General features: G+C 41.1%; 1 protein-coding gene across 1 annotated transcript; it reads left to right on the top strand.

Moving 5' to 3' along the window:
- Window positions 1-3,154: 3,154 nt before the first annotated feature.
- Window positions 3,155-20,933, top strand: acanb (aggrecan b). Its single transcript, XM_008410739.3, has 18 exons — window positions 3,155-3,316; window positions 7,733-7,811; window positions 8,822-9,205; window positions 9,411-9,585; window positions 9,754-9,881; window positions 9,978-10,271; window positions 10,420-10,611; window positions 12,073-12,247; window positions 12,386-12,513; window positions 12,957-13,250; window positions 13,381-13,479; window positions 13,610-13,708; window positions 14,372-15,490; window positions 15,590-15,748; window positions 16,731-16,813; window positions 16,925-17,069; window positions 17,916-18,098; window positions 18,719-20,933. Exons 2-18 carry the CDS (start codon window positions 7,739-7,741, stop codon window positions 18,808-18,810), a joined length of 3,822 nt encoding a protein of 1,273 aa, XP_008408961.1. The 5' UTR covers window positions 3,155-3,316; window positions 7,733-7,738; the 3' UTR covers window positions 18,811-20,933.
- The last annotated feature ends 258 nt before the right edge of the window (window positions 20,934-21,191 follow it).

Raw genomic sequence — 21,191 nt, 5'->3', positions numbered from 1 at the left:
TAAACATGACAATGGATATTTTATTTGCTTAGATCACAATGGGTTCATAAAAGAAAACATTATTACTCACTCTCTGTTATTTATTCCTTTGAACTGGATGGTTTGAGTTTTTAAAAAAAGAAGGCAAATTCTTTATGTGACTGATTGATGAATGATGTGACACAAGCATTGTATCACGGAGAATTGTTGTGAAACGATTGGAGGTTCTTAAAGAGACAGTGGCCAATTTCTAGGTGAGCGATACAGCTAAACTTCTTTTTAGCTTTGTTTGATAAATACAGCATTTTCAAAACAGCTGAAGGTAAAAGTAGTTGCTTGATTGTGACATAAAATAGCACCAAGTGCCTGGAAAATACTTAAACACCGCGGTTTAAGCACACTTGTTCAAATGTTTGTCAACACAGATTATGAATCAGCCAATCACATTGCAGGTTCTCAGCTGTTTGACCACATTAGTGCACAAACTGGAATTACAAAACTAATTTTTCTTAATGTAAACATGTCAATTTCGGGGGGGAAAATCCAACTTATTTTTCGCTAAAAAGGTTTTGTAAATAAATTTATTTTGTAAAACACATTTTCCGCACCACACGAGTCACGTTTTTTAACTACTTCATTGCCTGAACAAACTATAATTCCACGTAAATAAAATTCCACTTTTTTTAATGGGAACACCATAATTGTTAAAAAAAAAAAAAAGAAAAAAAAAGGGTGGGGGGTTTCCATTAGCGTCAACATCTTTTTTTAACATTTGTGATGAAAACGCAGATAATGTTTGCCAGGTGTACCTAATATAACCTCTGTTGATTGTATTGACGTTTCACCTTATCGTCATCAAAATCTACGGTGGCCGACAGGTGCAAATGCGCAGCAACAGAGAAAACATGCAAACACAAAAAGAGACGCTAACAAAAAAAAGACTACAACCACAAATGAAATGCAGCAAACAAAAAAAAGATGCAAACAAAAAGTGCTGAAAACGGAAGTGCTCCAGACCACTAGAGGGAGTCGAACAAAAACAGCTGTGTCCAAATTTAGGGTCTGCGTCCTTTAAAACTCGTGTTCAGAAAAGCAGCAATGGCGGCAAAATAATTTGTGCTATGTTACACTTAAAAATAAACAAAATGATTTTTTTACAAAGTTTTTAGGCGAGAATGTAGATGTATAGATCTGAAATATCTGCTCAGTTCAACAGTAAATCACTTAATTACAATATTGCTCGACGTTTTCGGAGATGTCTGCTCCCGCTGCATTAACAGCCAGCTCCCCTCGCCAGCTGTCAGCTGGCCGGACGCTCCAGGTTCGGTACACCGAGAGAGAACCGATGTCTCCCGGCAAATTGTTTTAAAAACTCCCAATAGTTTTCCCCTATGAGTGGAGGTGAAACACAGATATTAAGTCTGGTAATAGCTGTAAATATTTTTGGTTCACTAAAGTAATTTATTTATTTATTCAATATCCCGCAGTGCTGATGAGGCATCTTCTGTTTTGGTAGAGCAAAGCAGGAGGGACTTTTGTTTGCGTCTCTTTTTTTTTGTTTGCTGCATTTGATTTGTTTTTTATTTGCGCCATCTCTTCTTGTTTGCTGGATTTCATTTGTTTGCGTCTCTTTTTTTGTTTGTTTGCATGTTTTCTCTGTTGCTGCGCATTTGCACCTGTCGGCCACCGTAAAAATCAGAGGGAAAAAAACTCGACTAGCTCATCGAGTGAAGTAGAAACTTTCTAATAAGAGAACACTACTGCCACACAAATGGACGCTATGGTTGCTCATTGCTTGGAATGAATATAAATGAAAAGTAGGTTTAAAAAAAATAAAAAAGAACCAAAATTAAAGGCAAAAAATTCTGTTCACTAAGAAAGCTACATAAACCGTAATCTGATTTTGTTTAGGATGTCTGCCTTCCTGAAATAACATCTGAACGCTGCAGCTGACTGACATGAATGATGGGCGAGTAAACCTCATGTTCCTGTTTCATCTGCGAGCGGCGGAGGAAAAACACTCGGCCCTCCAAACAAGCCGAAAACGGCAGCAAATCAGCTGTTTAAATCTTTTCTCCTTTGAAAACGCGGACGACTGGGCGTGTGTCCGTGTGTCGGCGCACACTGCCAGCATTTACACCTTTGAATAGAGCCTGGGTGGGAGACGAGTGGGAGACACACCTTTCCACAACCTCAGGCCAACATTAGGCTGTTTGAGTTTACACTGAATGCACACAGACACCAGCGGGCAGACACAGCGCGCGCTGTGCAGCAACGGGCCGCCCGCGCGCGCCCAAAAGGATGCTAACGCAAATAAACCCGCTGACTCTTCTCACTTTTTGATCAGCAGCACACAATCACGCCCCCATGTTCGCAGTTCCTTTAAGTTCCCCTGCCGTATTTAGACGGTATTAATTTAGAATGTTTCCAATCTGAAGTACACTGCAAAACGTTTGAGCGTTGGAAAATACTCTGGTCTGTACAAAGGATGTGTTAAAGGAGCGGGATTGTGTGAAATCAACTTTTTTGAGCTGTAGGCTACATCATGTTATAAAGTTATTCCCTCATCAACAGCATACCTGGAGTGTTACCTTGATTCTTTCTCCTGCTTGAGAAATTCATTACTCTCCTGTGGGTGGACCTAGCCCCACCTTCAAGGACGAAGCTCCTCCTCGGAGCTGCGGCTTCCAAGTTTCCGAGCTCAGAGAAGCACTCAGCTCCTTCAGACTAGCCAGCAGCAATTAGCAAACATATGGTGTGTTTAACCCTGTTAGAGGGTTTATTGAGGAGTGCTATTGCGATGGGTTTCAGAAAGAGCAGGAGTTTTTAAAGGCATAGAGACTCAATTTCGAGACGCTAAATTCCAAAGTCAAATTTCTCTCAATCCGTTTCCGTTTTGTCTCAGGGCGATGCAGAAAAATCATAGCATTCAGATCTCAATTAAAATCTCCACAAAATTAATTTGGAATTTCGGTGCTACGGAATCTAAAGTCAAACTGTGTGGAATTGTGTTTATTGTAACCTTATCAACTTGACAACATCCCCATCACAGCCTGAACCCACTCCTGCACGTATGCGTTTAAAAATTCTTCTTTGGCTGCTTTTTTTTTTTTTTTTGTCTCCCACCCTGAAATTCGGGGCAGCTTGCATGACCTCATTAACTGGCTGCGGACTACCCCCCCTGCTCCCTTCCTCCTCGCCTCCCGTTCTCTCCCTCCCTCTCCTCCCAGCATCTAAATGTGTGGTAGCTGCATAGAGCTTCTTTCTGTCCTCCTACACAGGCAGGAGTGAGAGGCCCCTGGAGTCACCGGCACTGGGAGCAGCGGCAGAATATACGGTACGTTTTCCAGTCCAACACACTGGAATATCTGGGTGAGGTTCTGGAAGATGCTTTTGTGACTCTTTGGGAGATTATTTAGAAAGTGTTTTCACTCATAAGTTTGATTTTTTAATATCAAAAACAAATGGTGAGTCGGTTTCGGAAGAGTTTGTCGTTTTATAAAGGATTTTTTTCGGTGCCAAAGAGGCAGCTTTTAATCTATAATCAACGTTTAGTCATTAGTTTAAATTTGTTGCTATTTTCGTAAAGAGTTTCTATTTCAAGCATCACCTAATTCTCAGTGTTTTTAAAGTTCTTCAATGTTGGTGTAAAATAATCTTTGAATTTTACCAACGTTGCTTCTGATTGGATGTGATGTTAATGTTTTCACTTGAATCTGACGGAGAATCAATTAAGGGAGCTAAAGGTTATGGTTGGGATGTCAAGGAAGCATCCAAACCTGGAAAACTTGGAGCTCCAAATGTAAATCATCAAAATTATCAGTGGAAACAAATAAAATACTTATTAAATGTTATTAGAATATTTTTCCATTGATTACAGAAAAGGATATCAATATATTTCTGAGATTTTTTTCCATTCAAACCTAACTAAAAACACCTAAATTGTTAGCATTTATGTGTATTTTAAAGACTGGAGCCTCATAATGCCCTCCAGGTATATTGGGAGATGTTTTGTAGCCTTTTCCCCTGTCTTCATTTTCCTATACTGAGTCTTTAGTCATCGTCCATAGCAACGGCTTCTAGAGCTCATAGATTTGATCACGGTCTTATTTATTTTTCAGCAATGCTGGAAAAAACTGGCAGAGAGCGACATCCCGTCGCCATGGTTACGTTAAACTAGACGCGCACGCGCCGGGAATTGTAATTTCCAGATTTTAACTCTTGAGTTGACAGAGGTTTGGTTGAAGCCAAACCGCCTTTGCTGTTTGATATTCTTCAGGTTACACTCTTTAGTTTGTAAAGTGACACTCTTGGGTAAACGCGTGACACGTTCGGGGAGCCGCCGGAACACGTCCTTGATCTCTGACGCCGTCGTGTACTATTAACACACCTATGGGCGGGTGGGTGTGAGCACGAGGCGTTTTTGCTTTCCGCCCATCTCACTGTACAACAGTCTGTGTGTGCTCCCAAACACAGCTTGTACAGTGCGTGTCGGTAGCCCCTGCGTGTGCTCAAACACTTCCAGGCGTTTTTCTTAAAAGCAGCGGCTTCAGACGTGAGTTCCTTCACATCCCCTCGACGAGCTATGAGTGCCGCTCTGTGTTTCCTTGTGCGCGCGCATATCAATGTCAGCTCTGTTCTGGTGCTGGGCGAGAGCAGAGTGGGTGGACAGAGGTGGGGTGGGTCCCTGGATGCCCGCCTTGTGTTTACCTTGGCGGGTCGCACCATCCCGAGGCCCCGCCCCTTTCAACCCCACCGACCGTTCCCTTCTGGAACAGACCGGAGCCTTATGCTGCCCTCCAGGTCGGTCGGGAACAGAACATACACCGTGGCAAACCTGGGGAGCAGCAGCCACCACGCGCGGCTGAATGGGCGCAGTGTGGAGCGGCAGCTGATTGGCTTGACCTGACCTGCTGGGGAGACCAACTCCCAGATGCTGGAGCGTATCACACAGTGCGCTCAGTTAAAATGATGCGTTCAAGCGCAACATGAGATCTGGTAAATCTCATGTTGCGAAGATAAAGAGGCGAAAGTTTTTGTTGAGTTGGCGACAAAATGTGGGAAGTGTGTGTTGACACAACTTTGTCCATGTTCCACACTAATGTCGTAAAAACACCGTTTCAGAATTGCGGTAATTCCATTACATAAGAAACGCAATTAAAATTACACGTGAATGCACATAAATTATTAATAAAATATGTTGGCTGTCATCATCCTCTTACCACTTCCTATCGTCTTCTTCGTGGTTTGCGCCAGTGGCAACATCCGTCTGTTGATCGTGTGACTTGTGGGATGCGGGGGAAAAAAGTGTTTCCATTGCAGTCTTGCAATAAACCAATTCCAATTTTGATGCCACCAAAAAGAAAACCTGCCTCATGATCCAGTTAAAACTTTTTACAAAAAAACAAAACAAAAAACAGAACAAAACAGAACATTTCTTTCAAAATTGATGTGTTTCCCTTAAGTAAATTTATTTTCCAAATAATTTCCATTGACCAATTACGTGGTCAATGGAAATGCAAATAATGATATATTGTATATTGCATTTTATGCACAGTAATTTGCACAAATTATCATGTATTAAAAGTACTGACATCACAGTAGCTTTTATTGGTGATGTTAAGAATTTCAAATTCTTTCAAAATTAAACTCTGTTGATTTTATAGTCTGTTGATAGGTATAAATATGATTTAAGCTCTCTTAAAATCTGACATTTTGTCAGATGCCCAGATGAGATCAGTTTTTGTGTTAGAAGTCAAGTCAAGTTTATCTGTATCCCACGTTTCAGCAACAACGTAGTTCAAAGTGCATTTAAAGATACAATACAGTAACCAATTATGAAACAACATTAAACATTATGTCAAATGCCATCATCAAGCTCATATATATCAAATATACTGATCAATGTTGCCTTTGGTTCCACTACCAACTCTAAACAAATGGTTTCTTAGCCTTGATTTAAGGAACTCAATATTTCTGCAGTTTTCTGGAAGTTTGTTCCAGATTAGAGGAGCATAGAAGCTGAATGCCACTTCTTCATGTTTGGTTCTGGTTCTGCGGATGCAGAGCCGCCCAGAACCAGAAGACCTGTGGGGGGTCTGGAAGGCTGATGCCATGACAACAGAAAAGTTAACACTGCACTTCACCCTGAACACACCATCCCCATAGTGATGGTGGCACCATCATACTGTGTGGATTCTTTGCTTCTTTCACAAGACAATTGTGAAATAAAATCAGTGGGAAAATTGCAGAGAACCTTCATTATAAATCCAAGGGGAAATTAAAGTTTATTTTTTATTAATTCAATTGGAAAAACAAAGCCTGAGCTACAGTAGAATGTTTTATATCAAAGCATTTATGGCCAATTGGGACCCCGAGACAAGATTTCAATTTCTGTTCAATTGGGGAAAAAAATACACTGAAATACTCATCTTAGATTGGTAAGACACAGACTGTTACTGCAAAGCTGTCACAGTGAGCCGGACGCCTTCAGGCATGGGAAGAATATCAAACATTCCTAAATATTTGTGAGACTTTATGTGTCACACATGTAATAATCACATATCTGTTAAAAAGTGAAACTGTGAGATCATTTCATGACGGATTTCTTAATATTATGCAAATTGGTATTTAGAGTTTTTAGCCAAACTCAGCCAACAGTCCCTCTTGGGCAAATATTCGTCCTGCTCCACTGGATGTGCTTCATCCGTTGAACTTTTAAAGTGCCCAGATACACACACTTACTCATGCTAAATGTCATGCATTTGAATATATATGACGGCATTAACGTATTATGAGCCCTGATAGGTCACGATATTTGAATGCTTCAGGTTCACTGGTTTTTATTCGTCTCTCTGAGCCTGTTAGTGAACTGTGGAGCCTTCTGCAGGCCGTCTCCAGCCCTGTGAATGCGGCACAATGACGGTTCAGTTGAGACCTTCGGCGGTTTTAATATGTCTGAGTGTGCTGTGCGTCAGAGCTGTGGAAAGTTGTGAGAAATAAGCTGTGTGTTAGTCAGGCGTTGGCAGACGTAAGGCTGTGATACAGAGGTTCACTGAGGCGTCAGCTGATTTCCTGTAGAAATCAACAGGGAAAGTTAAAGGGTGTGTGAGAGCAAGGTGAGTCACAAACATGACTCGAATAGACCAGTTCTGTCAGGAGGAACCGCCCAAAATTCCAGTAAACTATTGTGAAAAGGTTCTGGAAGGATGAGCCCAAAAGTCATTCAGTTTAAAAATCACATGGAGACCCAAGAGTCTGAGAAAATGTATGAAAACTTCTGACTTTGAAGAAAGTAATAAAGTACCTCTCTTGTCATTTTGCCTTTCAGCAAGTTGAAGTGGTTGTGGTTAATATTACTGACCCAAAGCAGGAAAAGTTTAGTCTGATTTCATGCCAGCCTGAGGAAATAAAGGCCATGTGTCCTTTTATACAGTGTATGTATTTTCCTATGTCCAGAAACACAAAATGGGACATTCATTCCATACCAAACACCACTTGAGACTTTATTTCCATTTCGCCTAATTAGCCTGAAGCAATATCCATGCAATATATGAGCACAGGAGCTGAGAAGACAGAGGCAAAATAAACATCATTAAAGTTTGTACATTCATTTAACATTAATTTTTACCTCAATAACTAAGAGGAGAAAATAACAGGCAGTATAACTGGAAACCTTATAGGTGTTGAATCTTTTTTGTCCATTATGATAAACATGCAAATAATCATTATTGTGTATTTTTGTATTTGTCAGGTGAAAATGACAACCCTCCTTCTGCTGTGTGTGTCTTTGCCCGTAATCTTGGCAACAACGATACTGAAAGATCCTAATGGTAAGAAAACACAGCATCCTGCCTGAAGGGATGTAGTGTTTATGTCTTCATTCAAAGGTGCTTTGTGAGATCAGCCTTTTCACCAATATACAAACCAAAATTCAAATTTGATTAAGATACAGTTAGTTAGCATTTTTCTGAAGACAAGATGAAATAGGACCACAGCCTAGTTCGGTGGTGTTTCGCCATGTATGACAAAATCATACATGGTGAAATCAGTTGAATAAACTCGCAGGACACAAAAATTAATCTCTTTTTAAATTAAACGTGAAAAAGTAATTGTATTGTAAAATGTTCTCTTCTATATATCCGTATGTTCAATAATAAAATAACCATACAAAATTTTGATGAAATGAATAATGTAGTCTGATTCTTGTAGAAAACCAATCAGTAAATCATTGATTCTATGAGCCACACAGGACCTCACAGTCCTTTTCCAAAAGTGGCTGTATAAAGTCTGGGTGTGCCCTAGTATATTTTTTTCTGAATGTCGCTAGTGGTTTGAAAGCATTACTATCAAATGGAAATGAAAATAAAAAAAACATTATTAATAAATGAATACTTTGTGTTGTACCAAATATTTCCGTTTTTTGGAAGATTTTAATTTCTTAGTGAAAATCTTTTTTATAGTTCACATTTCAATCACCTGCCAATTCTGGTGGTCAACTTTCTGCTATTATTTAACAGTGGTTAGCACATAAAGTAGCGGTATGTATTAGTCTATTTAAATTATTTGGAAAGGTTTTACATATTCTAAGACCAAGGCTATGCAGCTGACTCTGAAGATGGTTATTGTAACTGTTAAATTTTTACTCATATCTAAACACGGCTGTGTTGAATTGCTAAGATAAAAAAAGCCTCTTTCTATTTAAAGGAATATAACTTCACATGGCCACTAGCATCATTGACATTTTTCTCCCTGTTTTTCCCTAACAAAAACGTTTTATAGTACATCTGACTGAACTCCTGATCATGGCAAAAAATGCATCATCTATTTATTTTTACTGCAGATATAGTTGGCTCATTGCATGTCAGCATCCCTGTTGAGTTGCCTCTTCGTCCACTGCTGGGAGGAAAGGTAGCTGTGCCATGCTACTTCCGTGGAAGCACTGTGAACGACCCGGGAGCACCCACCATCGCCCCACTAGCTCACAGAATCAAGTGGACCTACGTCACCAAGGAGAAAGTTAGCCCAATCCTGGTGGCATCGGAGGGGAAGGTTTATGTGGAGACAGAGTATCTGGACAGGGTGACATTGGTCGGCTACCCAATGGTTCCTACTGATGCTACCATTGAGATAACTGAACTGAGGTCCAAAGACTCTGGTACCTATCGCTGCGAAGTGACCCATGGCATTGAGGACAGCTCTGACTTTGTAGACATCCAGGTTCAAGGTATGCTTCAAATTTATACAACTTTGTTCAGTAGAACATAAAGTTTCATTGATCACCCATATATACGTCGACACATTGCTTCTAGAAACAGCACCCGTGTTTTGTTGGTGGTTGATGAGGAAAAGTGAAACAATTAGTTGGAGAAACCATGTGTCATGGGAGGGTTTACCAGAAATGATGACATTGACTCTCTATTTCTTTACAGGTATTGTATTCCACTATCGTGCCATCTCCACCCGCTACACCCTAACATTTGAAAAAGCCAAAGAGGCCTGTGTACAGAACAGTGCCACCATTGCAACTCCGGCACAACTCCAAGCCGCTTACGATGACGGATACCACCAGTGTGATGCTGGGTGGCTTTCAGATCAAACTGTGAGGTACATCAACTAACTACCAGAGTTTGAGAGACTTGTACAACAATCTGCTTTCAGAATGCCTACAAAGTCATATCTGTCTCTATTCAGTGCATTAAAAGATTGGTTAAAATAACTGTTTAGAACGTTACCTCAAACCACCAGGGTGACCAACATTTCTGTTCTCTCTAGGTACCCTATTCATGAGCCTCGGGAACCTTGCTTTGGAGATAAGGAAAACTTTCCTGGAGTGAGGACCTACGGCGTTAGAGATGTCAATGAAACTTATGATGTGTACTGCTTTGCTGAGAAGACGTCAGGTATTCTTAACAAACAAGTACAATCTTTGACCTTTTCAACCTAAAAACAAAGGCATATTTTCATCTTATTTCTCAACTCTCTCTCTCTCCAACCAGGCAAGGTCTTCTACTCCATGTCTGTTGACAAATTTAGCTTCTATGAAGCACAAGACCAGTGTGTCAAACTGGGAGCGAGGCTGGCCACCACCGGAGAGCTATACCTTGCCTGGAAGAATGGCATGGATGTCTGTAATGCTGGCTGGCTGGCAGACAGGAGTGTACGCTATCCAATCAACATCCCCAGGCCTCAATGTGGAGGGGGGCTTGTTGGAGTAAGAACAGTCTACTTGTTCCCCAACCAAACTGGATACCCCTACCCAGACTCTCGTTACGATGCGGTCTGCTTCCAAGGTTGGTGATTCTTTGAGAACAACTCTGGATTTTCAAAGGAGTCAAGAGGCTTAAATATAAATACTATCTCATTTCTGGAGTGTTTGATGTCTTTGCTAATGAGTAGTGTGTCTTGTGCTCTAAATATCTCACTATCCTGACTCCTCAGATGATGATGATGATGAAGGTGAAGTGCCTGGTAGGACCACACCCTTCCCAGTCATCCAGTTTGCATCTACCCCTGTGCCCCTCCCCACCCCATCGCCTCCACAAGGGACTGAAGAGAGCAAGTCTGGAGGAGTGGTAACTCTCTCCCCATTGCCACATCTGTCCAGTGAAGGTGTGACCATGGGTCCCACAGGTAAACTTTCTATGTACGAATGGAAACATTGTTTGGAACATCTTTGTTTTTCAAGATATTTACTAGAAGAAATAACTGCAAAAACAGGGCGCGTGCTGATCTAAGGAAGTTTTATAGAAAACCTTCATTGGGTCGACTCCGATGAAGGATGTAGTACCGCAAAGAGAGAGAAGTGTCCCCAGAGAGAACAGGGATATCCTGTATATAGATCAGCAGCTGTAGTCTAATGACTTCTGTGTTTCTAATGTTCTACAATGTTTGTAGGGCATATAACCAAAAGCATAATTTATGATTCTGAGAATAGGACACCTGGCTTCCATTAAATACTGCAGTCATACTTAAAATATAATAGAAGTACTGGGAATGTGGCAGCTTTCTCTGCTTTGGACAATTTACTTGAAGACAAGAAGTTATTAGGCTAGATCAAAACTGTTAAACTTTTGATAATGGGCAGTAAAACACTTGTAAGAATGACATTACCAACTGTAGAAATTCTTCATCTAACCACTTTTCTCCCAGCTGAAACCACTAAAAGTATTGTTGCCAGTAAAAAAAAAAAAAAACTTTTACCCAATACCATAAAACAGTGCTTCTGTGTCTTTCCTCTGTCTCAGTCGCTAATTGGTTGCGGTAAATGGTTGGTCCTGCTGAGCCTGGTTCTGTTGGAGGTTTTTTCTTGTTAAAAGAGAGTGGCACCTTTCCGTTTTTGGCAGTGATTGCTTGGGATGGTCAAAGACAAAGCAATGCCCTCAACCTTAAATTATTTTTCTACCAGCTAGAATTATAGGATGAACTGACTCCGATTGCACCAGAGTACAGTTTGGATCAATTTTTCCACTTACCATCATATAAATAAATTACATTTCAAGACTTTGGCTTTTTAGAAATTAGAAATGACCCTCTGCCAGAACCCCTGGTATTACTTTAGATAACAACTTAAGCTTTAACGAACAGATCAATTTTGTCCTGAGAATAGACTTTCTTTCAGTTCAAAATGGTAGCAAAGGAGTTTCTGTCTTTTGATGAACCTTGAAAATAAAAACCCTCCATGCTTTCAGCTCCATATGCGTTCATTACATCCCACTTGGGCTATTGCAGTTGTCTTTATGTTGGCAACAGAGTGACATAGATTGGCCAAATGCAGTTGGTCCAAAAGGCTGCAGCTCAACTTTTCACTGGCACACACAAGCAAGACCACATTCCTCTGCTTCTGGCTTCTTTGCATTAGCTGACTTCTGCAAAGCTAAGGCTTTTAGAATTGATTTTAAGATTTCTTAAATTCATTTTTATATCCTTCAATCAACTGGCTACCTGTTATTTCAATGACTTTTTAAAAGGTATATTACATCCTGAAGCTAGATTACTGAGGTTTGTAACAAATCAATTCACTTGACTTGAATGTTCGTACAGATGAAACAGTCCTCTCAGACGCCATTTTCTTCATTCCTCCTTCTGTCCTAGGTGTGGTGTTCCACTACCGACCCATCACTGGTCGTTACACTCTGACCTTTTTGGAGGCTGAGCTGGCTTGCCGGACCATCGGAGCGATTATTGCCAGCCCCCAGCAGCTGTATGCAGCCTTTGAGAAAGGCCTGCACCAATGTGACGCCGGCTGGCTGCGCGACCAATCTGTGCGGTGAGCTAGACGACCAGCACATCAGCTCGACAAAGTCTCCGCAAAACCGATTTCTCTTTCATACAACTCCGATATTCTTATACTAACTTCAACTTAACCAATGAAAACTTTCATATTTATTTTGCTTTCCTTGCCCAGGTATCCGATTGTGTCACCCAGAAGCAACTGTGCTGGTAACTTGCATAACCTCCCAGGAGTGAGGTCGTACGGCCAGAGACCAGCCAGTGAAAGCTACGATGTCTTCTGTTACGTGGACGGTTTAAGAGGTAAAAATCAAATATCGGTATAAATTAATGCCCTACTATACCATACTTCTAAGATTGTGCAAGTAGTGGTTCGCTGCCAAAATCTTGGTATCGGTTATTTGTGAGGTAAATATGAAAGAGTTTAAGCTAAATTAGAGATAATAAGCTAACTGCTTTGAAACCTCTCAAAAGAAAAGTGCAGCATATTTACTGTGGTGGTTTAGTTATTCTGTTATGTTAGCACTGAAAGCTAAAGGTGTATTTATCTGGATTTTGTATGTATGTAGCTCTGTAGCAAAATGTTCATTAAAGGACTGTGTGGAATATTTGTCAGAAGTGCAAATGCAGAGTTTTTCACATTACATTTTACTGTATTTTTTATATGAGGCAGTCATATACAGTAAGATTTTGAGATTGAGGCTGGTGAGAACTCAGACTTTCCCATTTATCCCTCTGTCTACCAGGTGAGGTCTTCTTCACCACCGACTATGACAGCTTCTCCTACGACGAGGCCGTGCAGCACTGCCAGAAGCTCAACAGTACCCTGGCCACACCAGGGCAGCTGCACGCTGCATGGAAACAAGGACTCGACAAATGCAGGCCAGGCTGGCTCATGGACCGCAGCGTCCGCTTCCCCATCACAACCCCTAAATCTTATTGTGGGGGCGGAGAGGTCGGGGTGCGCACCATCTACGCCTTCCCCAACCAGACGGGATTTCCCGATGAGCATTCACGCTACGACGCCTACTGCTTCAGAGGTTAACTTCTTTTTTTATTTATTTAAAAGGTGAAAATGTGATCAAAATAGAAGTCTGATGAAGAAAGATATGATTCAAAATCGTAATTCATCTCAAGAATAAAGTCTGTTTTCTCTTTTTTTATGTTCAGCTCAAATTCCTGTTGATTCCCAAACTCCCACCACGGTCTCTCAGACGACAAGGCCTAAAGATGTCAACGAGACTACAACCGTCAGACCGGTTGACTTTGGTAAGACAAAAAGCAAGAAAGGCAAGGCTTTTTGGTGCATGTTAATAAAGTGAAACTGAGCTTCTTGAATATGGATATTTGTGTTGGAAATGTTTATGTCATTTCTTCGTATTGTCTTTTTGTCTTCTAGATAAAACTGCAGTTGGCTACAATGAAACTGCTGTGAATATCACAGATGATGAAGTTATCAAAGAAACTGTTGTTACATCTGTACAAGTTGCTCCAACAGGTAACGTGGCTCAGAATGACAAAGCCAGAAAAGTCTCATGATGGTAAAAGCTTGAATATTTCTGAAATTTAGTTCAAAGTAAACACAAAGACATAGCACCGCAACATGTTATGGGTGAAAAACGTATCACAATATAAACGTTTTGCATCAATCGGTATTGATAATTATTGACTAGTTTTTTGTATTAAATGTCTGAAATGCTGCCAAACTGGTGACGGGACCTTTCCTGTTTTATTCGCAATTTCCTCGTGAGTTGTTGTTCTCATTTTTTCTCCACGCTGTTGATTTTTATTTTTAAGCAGCAATGCGGCACGGTGGCAAAACCTTAAACTGCTGCTGCTGCGGAATTGTGTACTCAACAGGTTGTTGCTAGGTAACCAAAGAGTGAGCAAGCTAGTAGGTGCCACCCAGTCAGCTCAGCTGGCCTCTAGAGGTTGATGGCTAAAGCCTTTCCTCTTCCTACACCTCCCAGAATGCCATGCAGTTCTGGCTCAGAGTTCAGTGAAATTATTGGATATTCTATAATTCTATTATTATCGTGATATTGATCGTGATTGTCGCGATATATATACTGTTATCTATTTACTAAATCAATGATGAAGACTAGAAATATAAGAATCAAGTCTTCTAATCTCATTTTTGCGTTTCCATCCTGTTTTACAGTGAAAACCGTTCTCCCTCCAGTCCTGGTCGATGCGTCGGGTTCTGGTTCGGCTGACCACTCAGCCAGTGGGGAGACCTCCGGGGAACCTGCTACCTCCACCAGCAGCGGTGACACGTCCGGGTCAGGACAAGGCGTCACCTTCAGCGGAACACCCGATGTGCTTTCCAGCGAGCAGTCCGGCTCCGGAGGCCCCGAGGAGGGAAAGGAGGGCAGCACAGTTTTCATCATATCTGGGCCTGGATCTGGATCTGGATCTGGATCTGGATCTGTATCTGGATCTGGAGCTGTGTCTGGATCTGGAGCTGAATCTGGATCTGGCATCATTATAAGTGGATCAGGCTACAGAAGTGGAAGTGGGGACATCAGTGGCAGTGGTGATGACACAGTGGTCACCTTGGTGGATGTAGAGCTGGTGGATTTGTCAAAAACCCTCAAGAATGGCACGACGACGCAGGAGCTTGGCCAGGGAGGGATCGACACCAGCGGGGGATCAAGTGTTTCTGGATCAGGAGATGTGTCTGCTTCTGGCTCGGGCGAGTTTTCTGGCATTTTGTTCATCGGCAGCGGTGGGATTGACCTGACACCCCAGCAACCTGGGGAGGAAGAAGTGTCTGGAGATCAGCCGACTGAATCGGGGTACACCAGTGGCTTTCCCAGCGGCTTTCCCAGTGGTATTTCCAGTGGTTTTCCCAGTGGTATTCCCAGTGGTTTTCCATCTGGCGTTTCAGGCAGTGGCTCTGCCTCCGGAGACCTTTCTCCAAAGCATGACAAAGTCATCTACCTGATCAAGGATGACATGATTGAAATAATCACAGACTCTACAGAAGAGGGGCGGGGTGTGGTGGAGATAAGTGGGGAAGGCAGTGCCTCAGGACTCCACCCTGAATTCAGCGGCACTTCAACTCAACCGTCGGGAAGCGGAGCGGCTCCTACGACGGTTTACGGAGAGTTTGTACCGACTCTTGACCTATCAGGATCCAGGGATACAACTGAGGAGAGTGACACCGGGTCTGCAGTTCATTCAGCCACACCAGAAGGACTCTACGCCCAGCCAACAACGGCTCCGTCAGTGTCTGTGGTTACTCCGGCTGTTGTGGAGCGTCCCGATGTGGACGGAGGTATAAACTTAGGACCAATACAATCTACATGCTCACACTAAACTGAGCAGCTGAAGTGAACTGTTTACGTTAAACAATTCTTTTCCAAAACATGTTTAGCTATGAAGGGCTGTCCTGAGGACTGGATGGAGCTTGGCGGCAGATGTTACCGACACTTTGACGATAGACTCACTTGGGCTGAGGCAGAGCAGCGCTGTCAGGAGTTCAGCGGCCACCTGGTCAGCATCGGCTCGTCAGAGGAGCAGCGGTTTGTCAACTGTGAGTAGCCGTCTGATAGTCAGGTTGACCTTCATGTCATATCTGATGATGATGCGATCTGATTTCAAAAGACTGAACAAAGCTAAAAAAGCAGCAGAGAGTGTTAAAATTAGAGCTGTCAGTCAGATTAATGTAAAAAGCTTAAGGTACTTGTATTACTTAATGTAGTTTACGGTAATTGTATTACCTATTTTGACCTAAAAGCCTCTCTCTTGCCTGCGGAGGGTTACCTAGTTCACACCAGCACGGTCTTGTACTGCGGTCAGCAATGCAGAGTCGCTAATGTGAGTGAAAAGATGAGCGAGGATAGAAACCGAAATGCTCAGTGGCATATTTTCCTTTAAAAAACACAACGATGGACACTTGCATAAAACCAGTGTAGCCAGTAGCCTACTTATTGCGATGATGAATAATCCTGCCAACTAAGCATAAAAAATTTATAGTTAACATTTCTAAACTATATTTGACTTTTTTTAAATGGTCCTGAATCTACAAAACCTGGAAAACTGAGATGTTTGGTTTTAGACAAGAAAAGATTTTCTTTAACATTTTTAGGACGTGTATTTTTATATTTTCAGCTTAGAAAGTGGTGATCAACCATGATTAATCACAGTGCTAGAAAGTGTTTAATGCGATTAATTTTTTTAATCAATTGGCAGCACTAATGAAAATGTGTGATGTTGATTGAAGTAGGCTATTTTTAGCTGCAGATGCATCATTTGCAATACTAAAGGAAAGCTGGTGTTGTCTATCAGGCAATAAAATTTTGGTTTTCCAATTTAAAAAAGGAATTGAGTAATTTTTTTATTTACATCTTTAATTGTATTAAAAGGCTTAGATGGAAAAAAATGTAGAAAGTGCCTTTTTTTTTTATCCGACTAATCGTGAAAAATAATCGCTGATCGCTGTTAGCTCCATCCCTACCTTGTCCAAATACAGCTGTCCATTTGTCCTAAATTTTGTGAACTTGTTTACTTCACAGCCAATGGTGACAGCTACCAGTGGATTGGACTTAACGACAAAGACGTGCAGAATGAGTTCCGCTGGACAGACGGCAGCCCTCTGGTGAGTTTTACTGAACCGAGTCACAATACAACTGTTAGCTAGCTCGTTAGCGTAGCTTTTTGGAAACGGTGATGAAACAAACTGCAGCTCTGAATCTGACGCTGTGATCAGACTTTCGAGAACTGGAGGCCCAACCAGCCGGATAACTACTTTGGTTCTGGTGAAGACTGCGTGGTGATGATCTGGCATGAGGGCGGCGAGTGGAACGACGTGCCCTGCAACTACCACCTTCCTTTCACCTGCAAGCTGGCACCCGGTACGCCGACTGGTCACAAAATCACCCATCCACAGCAAAACATATTAGATTCATAGTTAATCAAACATTTTATACATTTCTTTTTGGTAATGCCAAAACGTTTAGTGATTAGGATTTTATTCCCTTTGTTTGTTTTACAATGTTTTGTCAATTTTTTTCATTTACAGATTTTTGAATGAAATCCCATCTTTTAAAGGGACAATTTGTTGTTGCATTTAAAGGCCCCTCACAGCAACCTTTTGGTAAATGCGGGTGAAACCATGAAAAATAGTAGGTTATACTGCAGTAATATACTCCCATACTGTTAAAATAAAATAAAAAAACATCTTTAATTTGAACACAAACAAAATCTTATTTTAAAAGATTTCTACCAAATCCCTGTTGGTGCACTTAATTGCACTCCAAAGATTTTAATTTAAGGTAAAAGTAGCTGAAACATTTAAGGAATGTAGGCTTTAATTTTTGAAACTGATTAATATTATACTCCTGTATAAAGTAGGAAACTCAAGAAAGCTTGCAATTTAGTCAAATAAGGCAGATGTGTGTTTGTTGGGAAAATACTAACCTTGTCCATGTGTAGAGGTAGAAAAAAAATGAAACCGTTTGAATAGTGCAGCAAAATTGACATCCAACAATCCACTGTTTTTTTGTGTGTTTGTTTTAATGGAGGAAACCTTTTTTTCCAGAGTTTGCTAAATGATAGTTTCAAATTAAATCAAGTAAAGTATAAAGTAACAAACTTTATATTTTCTAGCTTTTTCTTTTGCTGTGAATCTTTACCAGGAGTGCCAAATATGTGTTGCATTCATATGGTAACGTATCAAACTTTTTTCTATTTTACGTCAGTCATGTGTGGAGCACCACCGGAGGTGGAACACGGCGGTCCGATGGGCAGCAGCAGAGGGCGCTATCCTGTCGACTCTATAATCCGCTACCAGTGTGACCCAGGCTTCACACAGCGCCACCTGTCTGTCATACACTGTATGGCAAACGGAGAGTGGGAAAAGCCACAAGTCCAGTGCATAGAAGGTGAGTTTCAAAGGAACATTTCTGACTAAAGTGTTTTGAACTTTAAGGATGGTGGCGTGACTTAGGCTTTTTGTTCAAATGAATCAAAATATGAACTGTTTATACTTTTCAATTAAAATAATACTTAGGTTTCTCTCATCCATACCATAGTGCGGCATGTTTTTTTAATGACTTATGACATAAAAAAACTTTGTGTAATTTGTGTGTAATTTTAATAGTGTTTCTTATTTAATGGAAACGCAGCAATTGCGGAATTGTGTTTATTCAGCATTAGTGGAATATTGACAACGTTTTCCACACATTTGTAACAGAAATGCAGCTAGCGTTGGAGTCATAAAACAGTAAAAACAATACCAGGACAAAAGCGCAGGATAAAATTGACAAATTGTCCAGGTTCCAGGGCAACATTTCTTTTAGAAACCTTTAAAAGTCCCTATTGATTCAAAGTTGCTCGCTTCTGATCCTGTAGCTTGAGAGCTACACTCTCCACAACCGCCACTCGCTGCAGAATCAGATTTGAGTCCTTTTTGTGCCTCGTTTTTGTTCTTTTTTTGTTGTTTTTTTTTGTGTTGCTTTGTTTTTTGTGATGTCATCAGTATGCGTACCTTTTCTTCCCGCAGCCGGAGCCAACAGTAACAGGCTACACAAAAGGTCCCTGAGGAGAAGAAGTAAAGGTGTCAGCAGCCAACAGGAGCAGAGGGAGCTGCTCTGAGCGGGACTGAAAGGACACACAACTGAGAGCCACAAAAGAGCCTTCTTCTAAAGAAGCATGGACACTAATACAAATGCCAGACCAAAAAGATATCAAGCCCTGCCCCTGTATATACACTCAACTAAAGCACATTTAGACAACAATTTTAAAAAAGAACAAAAAATCTGATGTTCCTGGTCTTTGAATGTCACCCTGCAACCTCTGAAAGCTCATTTCTCTAATTTATGATTCAGCATCCTGGAGCTAAATCGCTTCCCTTTCTGTCGGCACAAAGTAGAAAAAAACAAAACTCTTTTCAAGAGGCTGAAGAGTAACATGCAAAGAGCGTAGAAGGTGTTTTCAGTTCACACTTTTATTATACTTTATCATATTTTCCTAGATCTGCGTTTCTTAGACTTTGTTTTAGGCGTTAGACTCCTACTCTTTAGGGCTGCGCGGTGGACGTCAACTTTTGGTTGCGTCACAGGCGAGTGGTTCTGTGTCGTTGTTTTATCTGGAGCAAATGGAGCCTTTAGTCTGGTCACAGCTGTGAGCTTGACGTCCGCGGTGCTGCCGGACCAACACGTTATGAAAACTCGACCCAGACGCAGCCACCCTGGATTGAAATAATCGGCACGTATGCACTTTTGAGACGTCCGTCATGTCGGTGCTAATCATTTGAATCCAGCGCACCTTAAACGACGGAGTGTTAGGGCCACGCTCAGAAGAAAAAAAAAAAAGAAAAAAATTACAAGAATAAAGTCGTGGTATGAAAGTTGTCAGAATATTACGACTTCTGTTAAAAATCCTGATAAAATGTTTCTGTTAATATTCAAATTTTATTCCTGAAATATTATGACTTTATGCTGGTATCATTTCGACTTTATTCTTGTAATGCTACTGCTTTATCTTCATAATAAACATTTCGTTAGCGTAGCCCCAATACTCAGTTGTAACCTTAAAACTGTATTTAAAAAAAAAAAAAAAAAAATCTGTCTTTTTTTTTAGAAATGGCAGGAAAACAGTGCCTTGAAACAGCATTTTTACTATTTAACAACAGACTCCAATGTATTGTTTGTCATAAGACAAAGTGGTGCATAACAGCAAAAAGAAGTAAGGATTATGATACATGTTATCATTATTATTATTTTTCAAAATAAAGGGCTTTCCATCCGTCTTCCCACCAAGCCTCACTGTCGCTAATAAAGGCATCCCCACAGCATAATGCTGCCACCGCCACGTCTCGCTGAACGGACAGCTTGTTCTGAGCAGACTGGAAACAAATGCACGCCACACTTTTCAGATTTGCATTCCTAATAGATTTTTTCTTTTTTTTAACGTATAGAATTTTGCTTCTTTTTTTTTATCCACTACTTTCTGTAGGTTGAAATACATCGAGGTTTGTGATGACAAAATGTGAACTGTTCAGTGAATATCTGTCGGGCCTTTTGGAAATGTAAAAAGAAGTTTCACACGCTCCTTATTTATGGTTCCTCAAGTGCGAACCTTGTTTCTGTCGTGAGAACGCCAGCGTTTGCTCTGGGACGAGTTGCTCACTGTAAATATCCGCCACGTTATTTTTTCTTCTGAACAGCAGGATCTGTCCATAACTTGCGCAGTGCAGGCAGTTTTAACTGTTTTTTAATTTTATTTGGACTTGCAGTATTTATCATTGACGAGTTTTGCAGAGCGGTCGAGTCGTTAGAGCCAGCTGTACGGAGAGAGGAGCATTTCATGCTTCCATTAAAGCCTCAGGTTGTAGCTGGAGAGCGGGCGGTGCTGTATTTTACGATATCATCGTATCTTCATTTCTAAGGATGCTTTTTCTTTGTGAGGCATTTAAGGTCCAACTTTTGCATCAGCCATCAGAGAGAACCAAATAAAAGAGACATGTCCATTTGGACGTAACTGGTGTTGGCAAGAGTCTGTTTAGAATGTGGTGCAGTTTTATCGGGGTGCCAGAAGATACTAGAGGTCAAAAAATAAAAAAAATAAAATGTGTTATCAGTGTTTTTGCCTGGTGCTGGTTAAGAAACATCGTAATAAACTAACTAAACATACGTTACTGCTGCTGGGATCTGGTCCAGATTCTGAATCCTGATGTGATCACGCAGCACAGATCACCCAATAAAACATCGGCCTTATTCGTCTCAGTGGTTTTATTTCTCATCAATCAACGTGAAGTTTTAACCTCATGCATGGATTCATAGAATTCTCGTCTTTTCCTAGAAACGGTTTTCCTTGAAGTTGAGACATTTCAGGTGGACTGAAGCACAAACCGGACTTTTATTTGTTTGTTGTTGTTTTCTTTTGCCCTCCTGTGCGACTTAACCATGAAAAAACATGCAATAAATGGCTCCTTCATCGGCTGCTACAGTGACCACCTTCATGGCGGCAGCGCC

This window comes from Poecilia reticulata, chromosome 6 (assembly GCF_904066995.2).
Source record: "Poecilia reticulata chromosome 6, P_reticulata-male-v2, whole genome shotgun sequence".
Taxonomy (NCBI): Eukaryota; Metazoa; Chordata; class Actinopteri; order Cyprinodontiformes; family Poeciliidae; genus Poecilia; species Poecilia reticulata.
The sequence above is the reverse complement of the archived record's forward strand: the minus strand, read 5'-3'. Positions and strand labels throughout refer to the sequence as shown.

Coding starts and splice junctions, on each gene's coding strand:
- acanb (XM_008410739.3), top strand. CDS start 7,739: ATGACAACCCTCCTTCTGCTGTGTGTGTCTTTGCCCGTAATCTTGGCA. Junction 10,612..12,072: donor TGTGACCATGGGTCCCACAG/GTAAACTTTCTA, acceptor CTTCTGTCCTAG/GTGTGGTGTTCCACTACCGA. Junction 18,099..18,718: donor ACAAGTCCAGTGCATAGAAG/GTGAGTTTCAAA, acceptor TTCTTCCCGCAG/CCGGAGCCAACAGTAACAGG.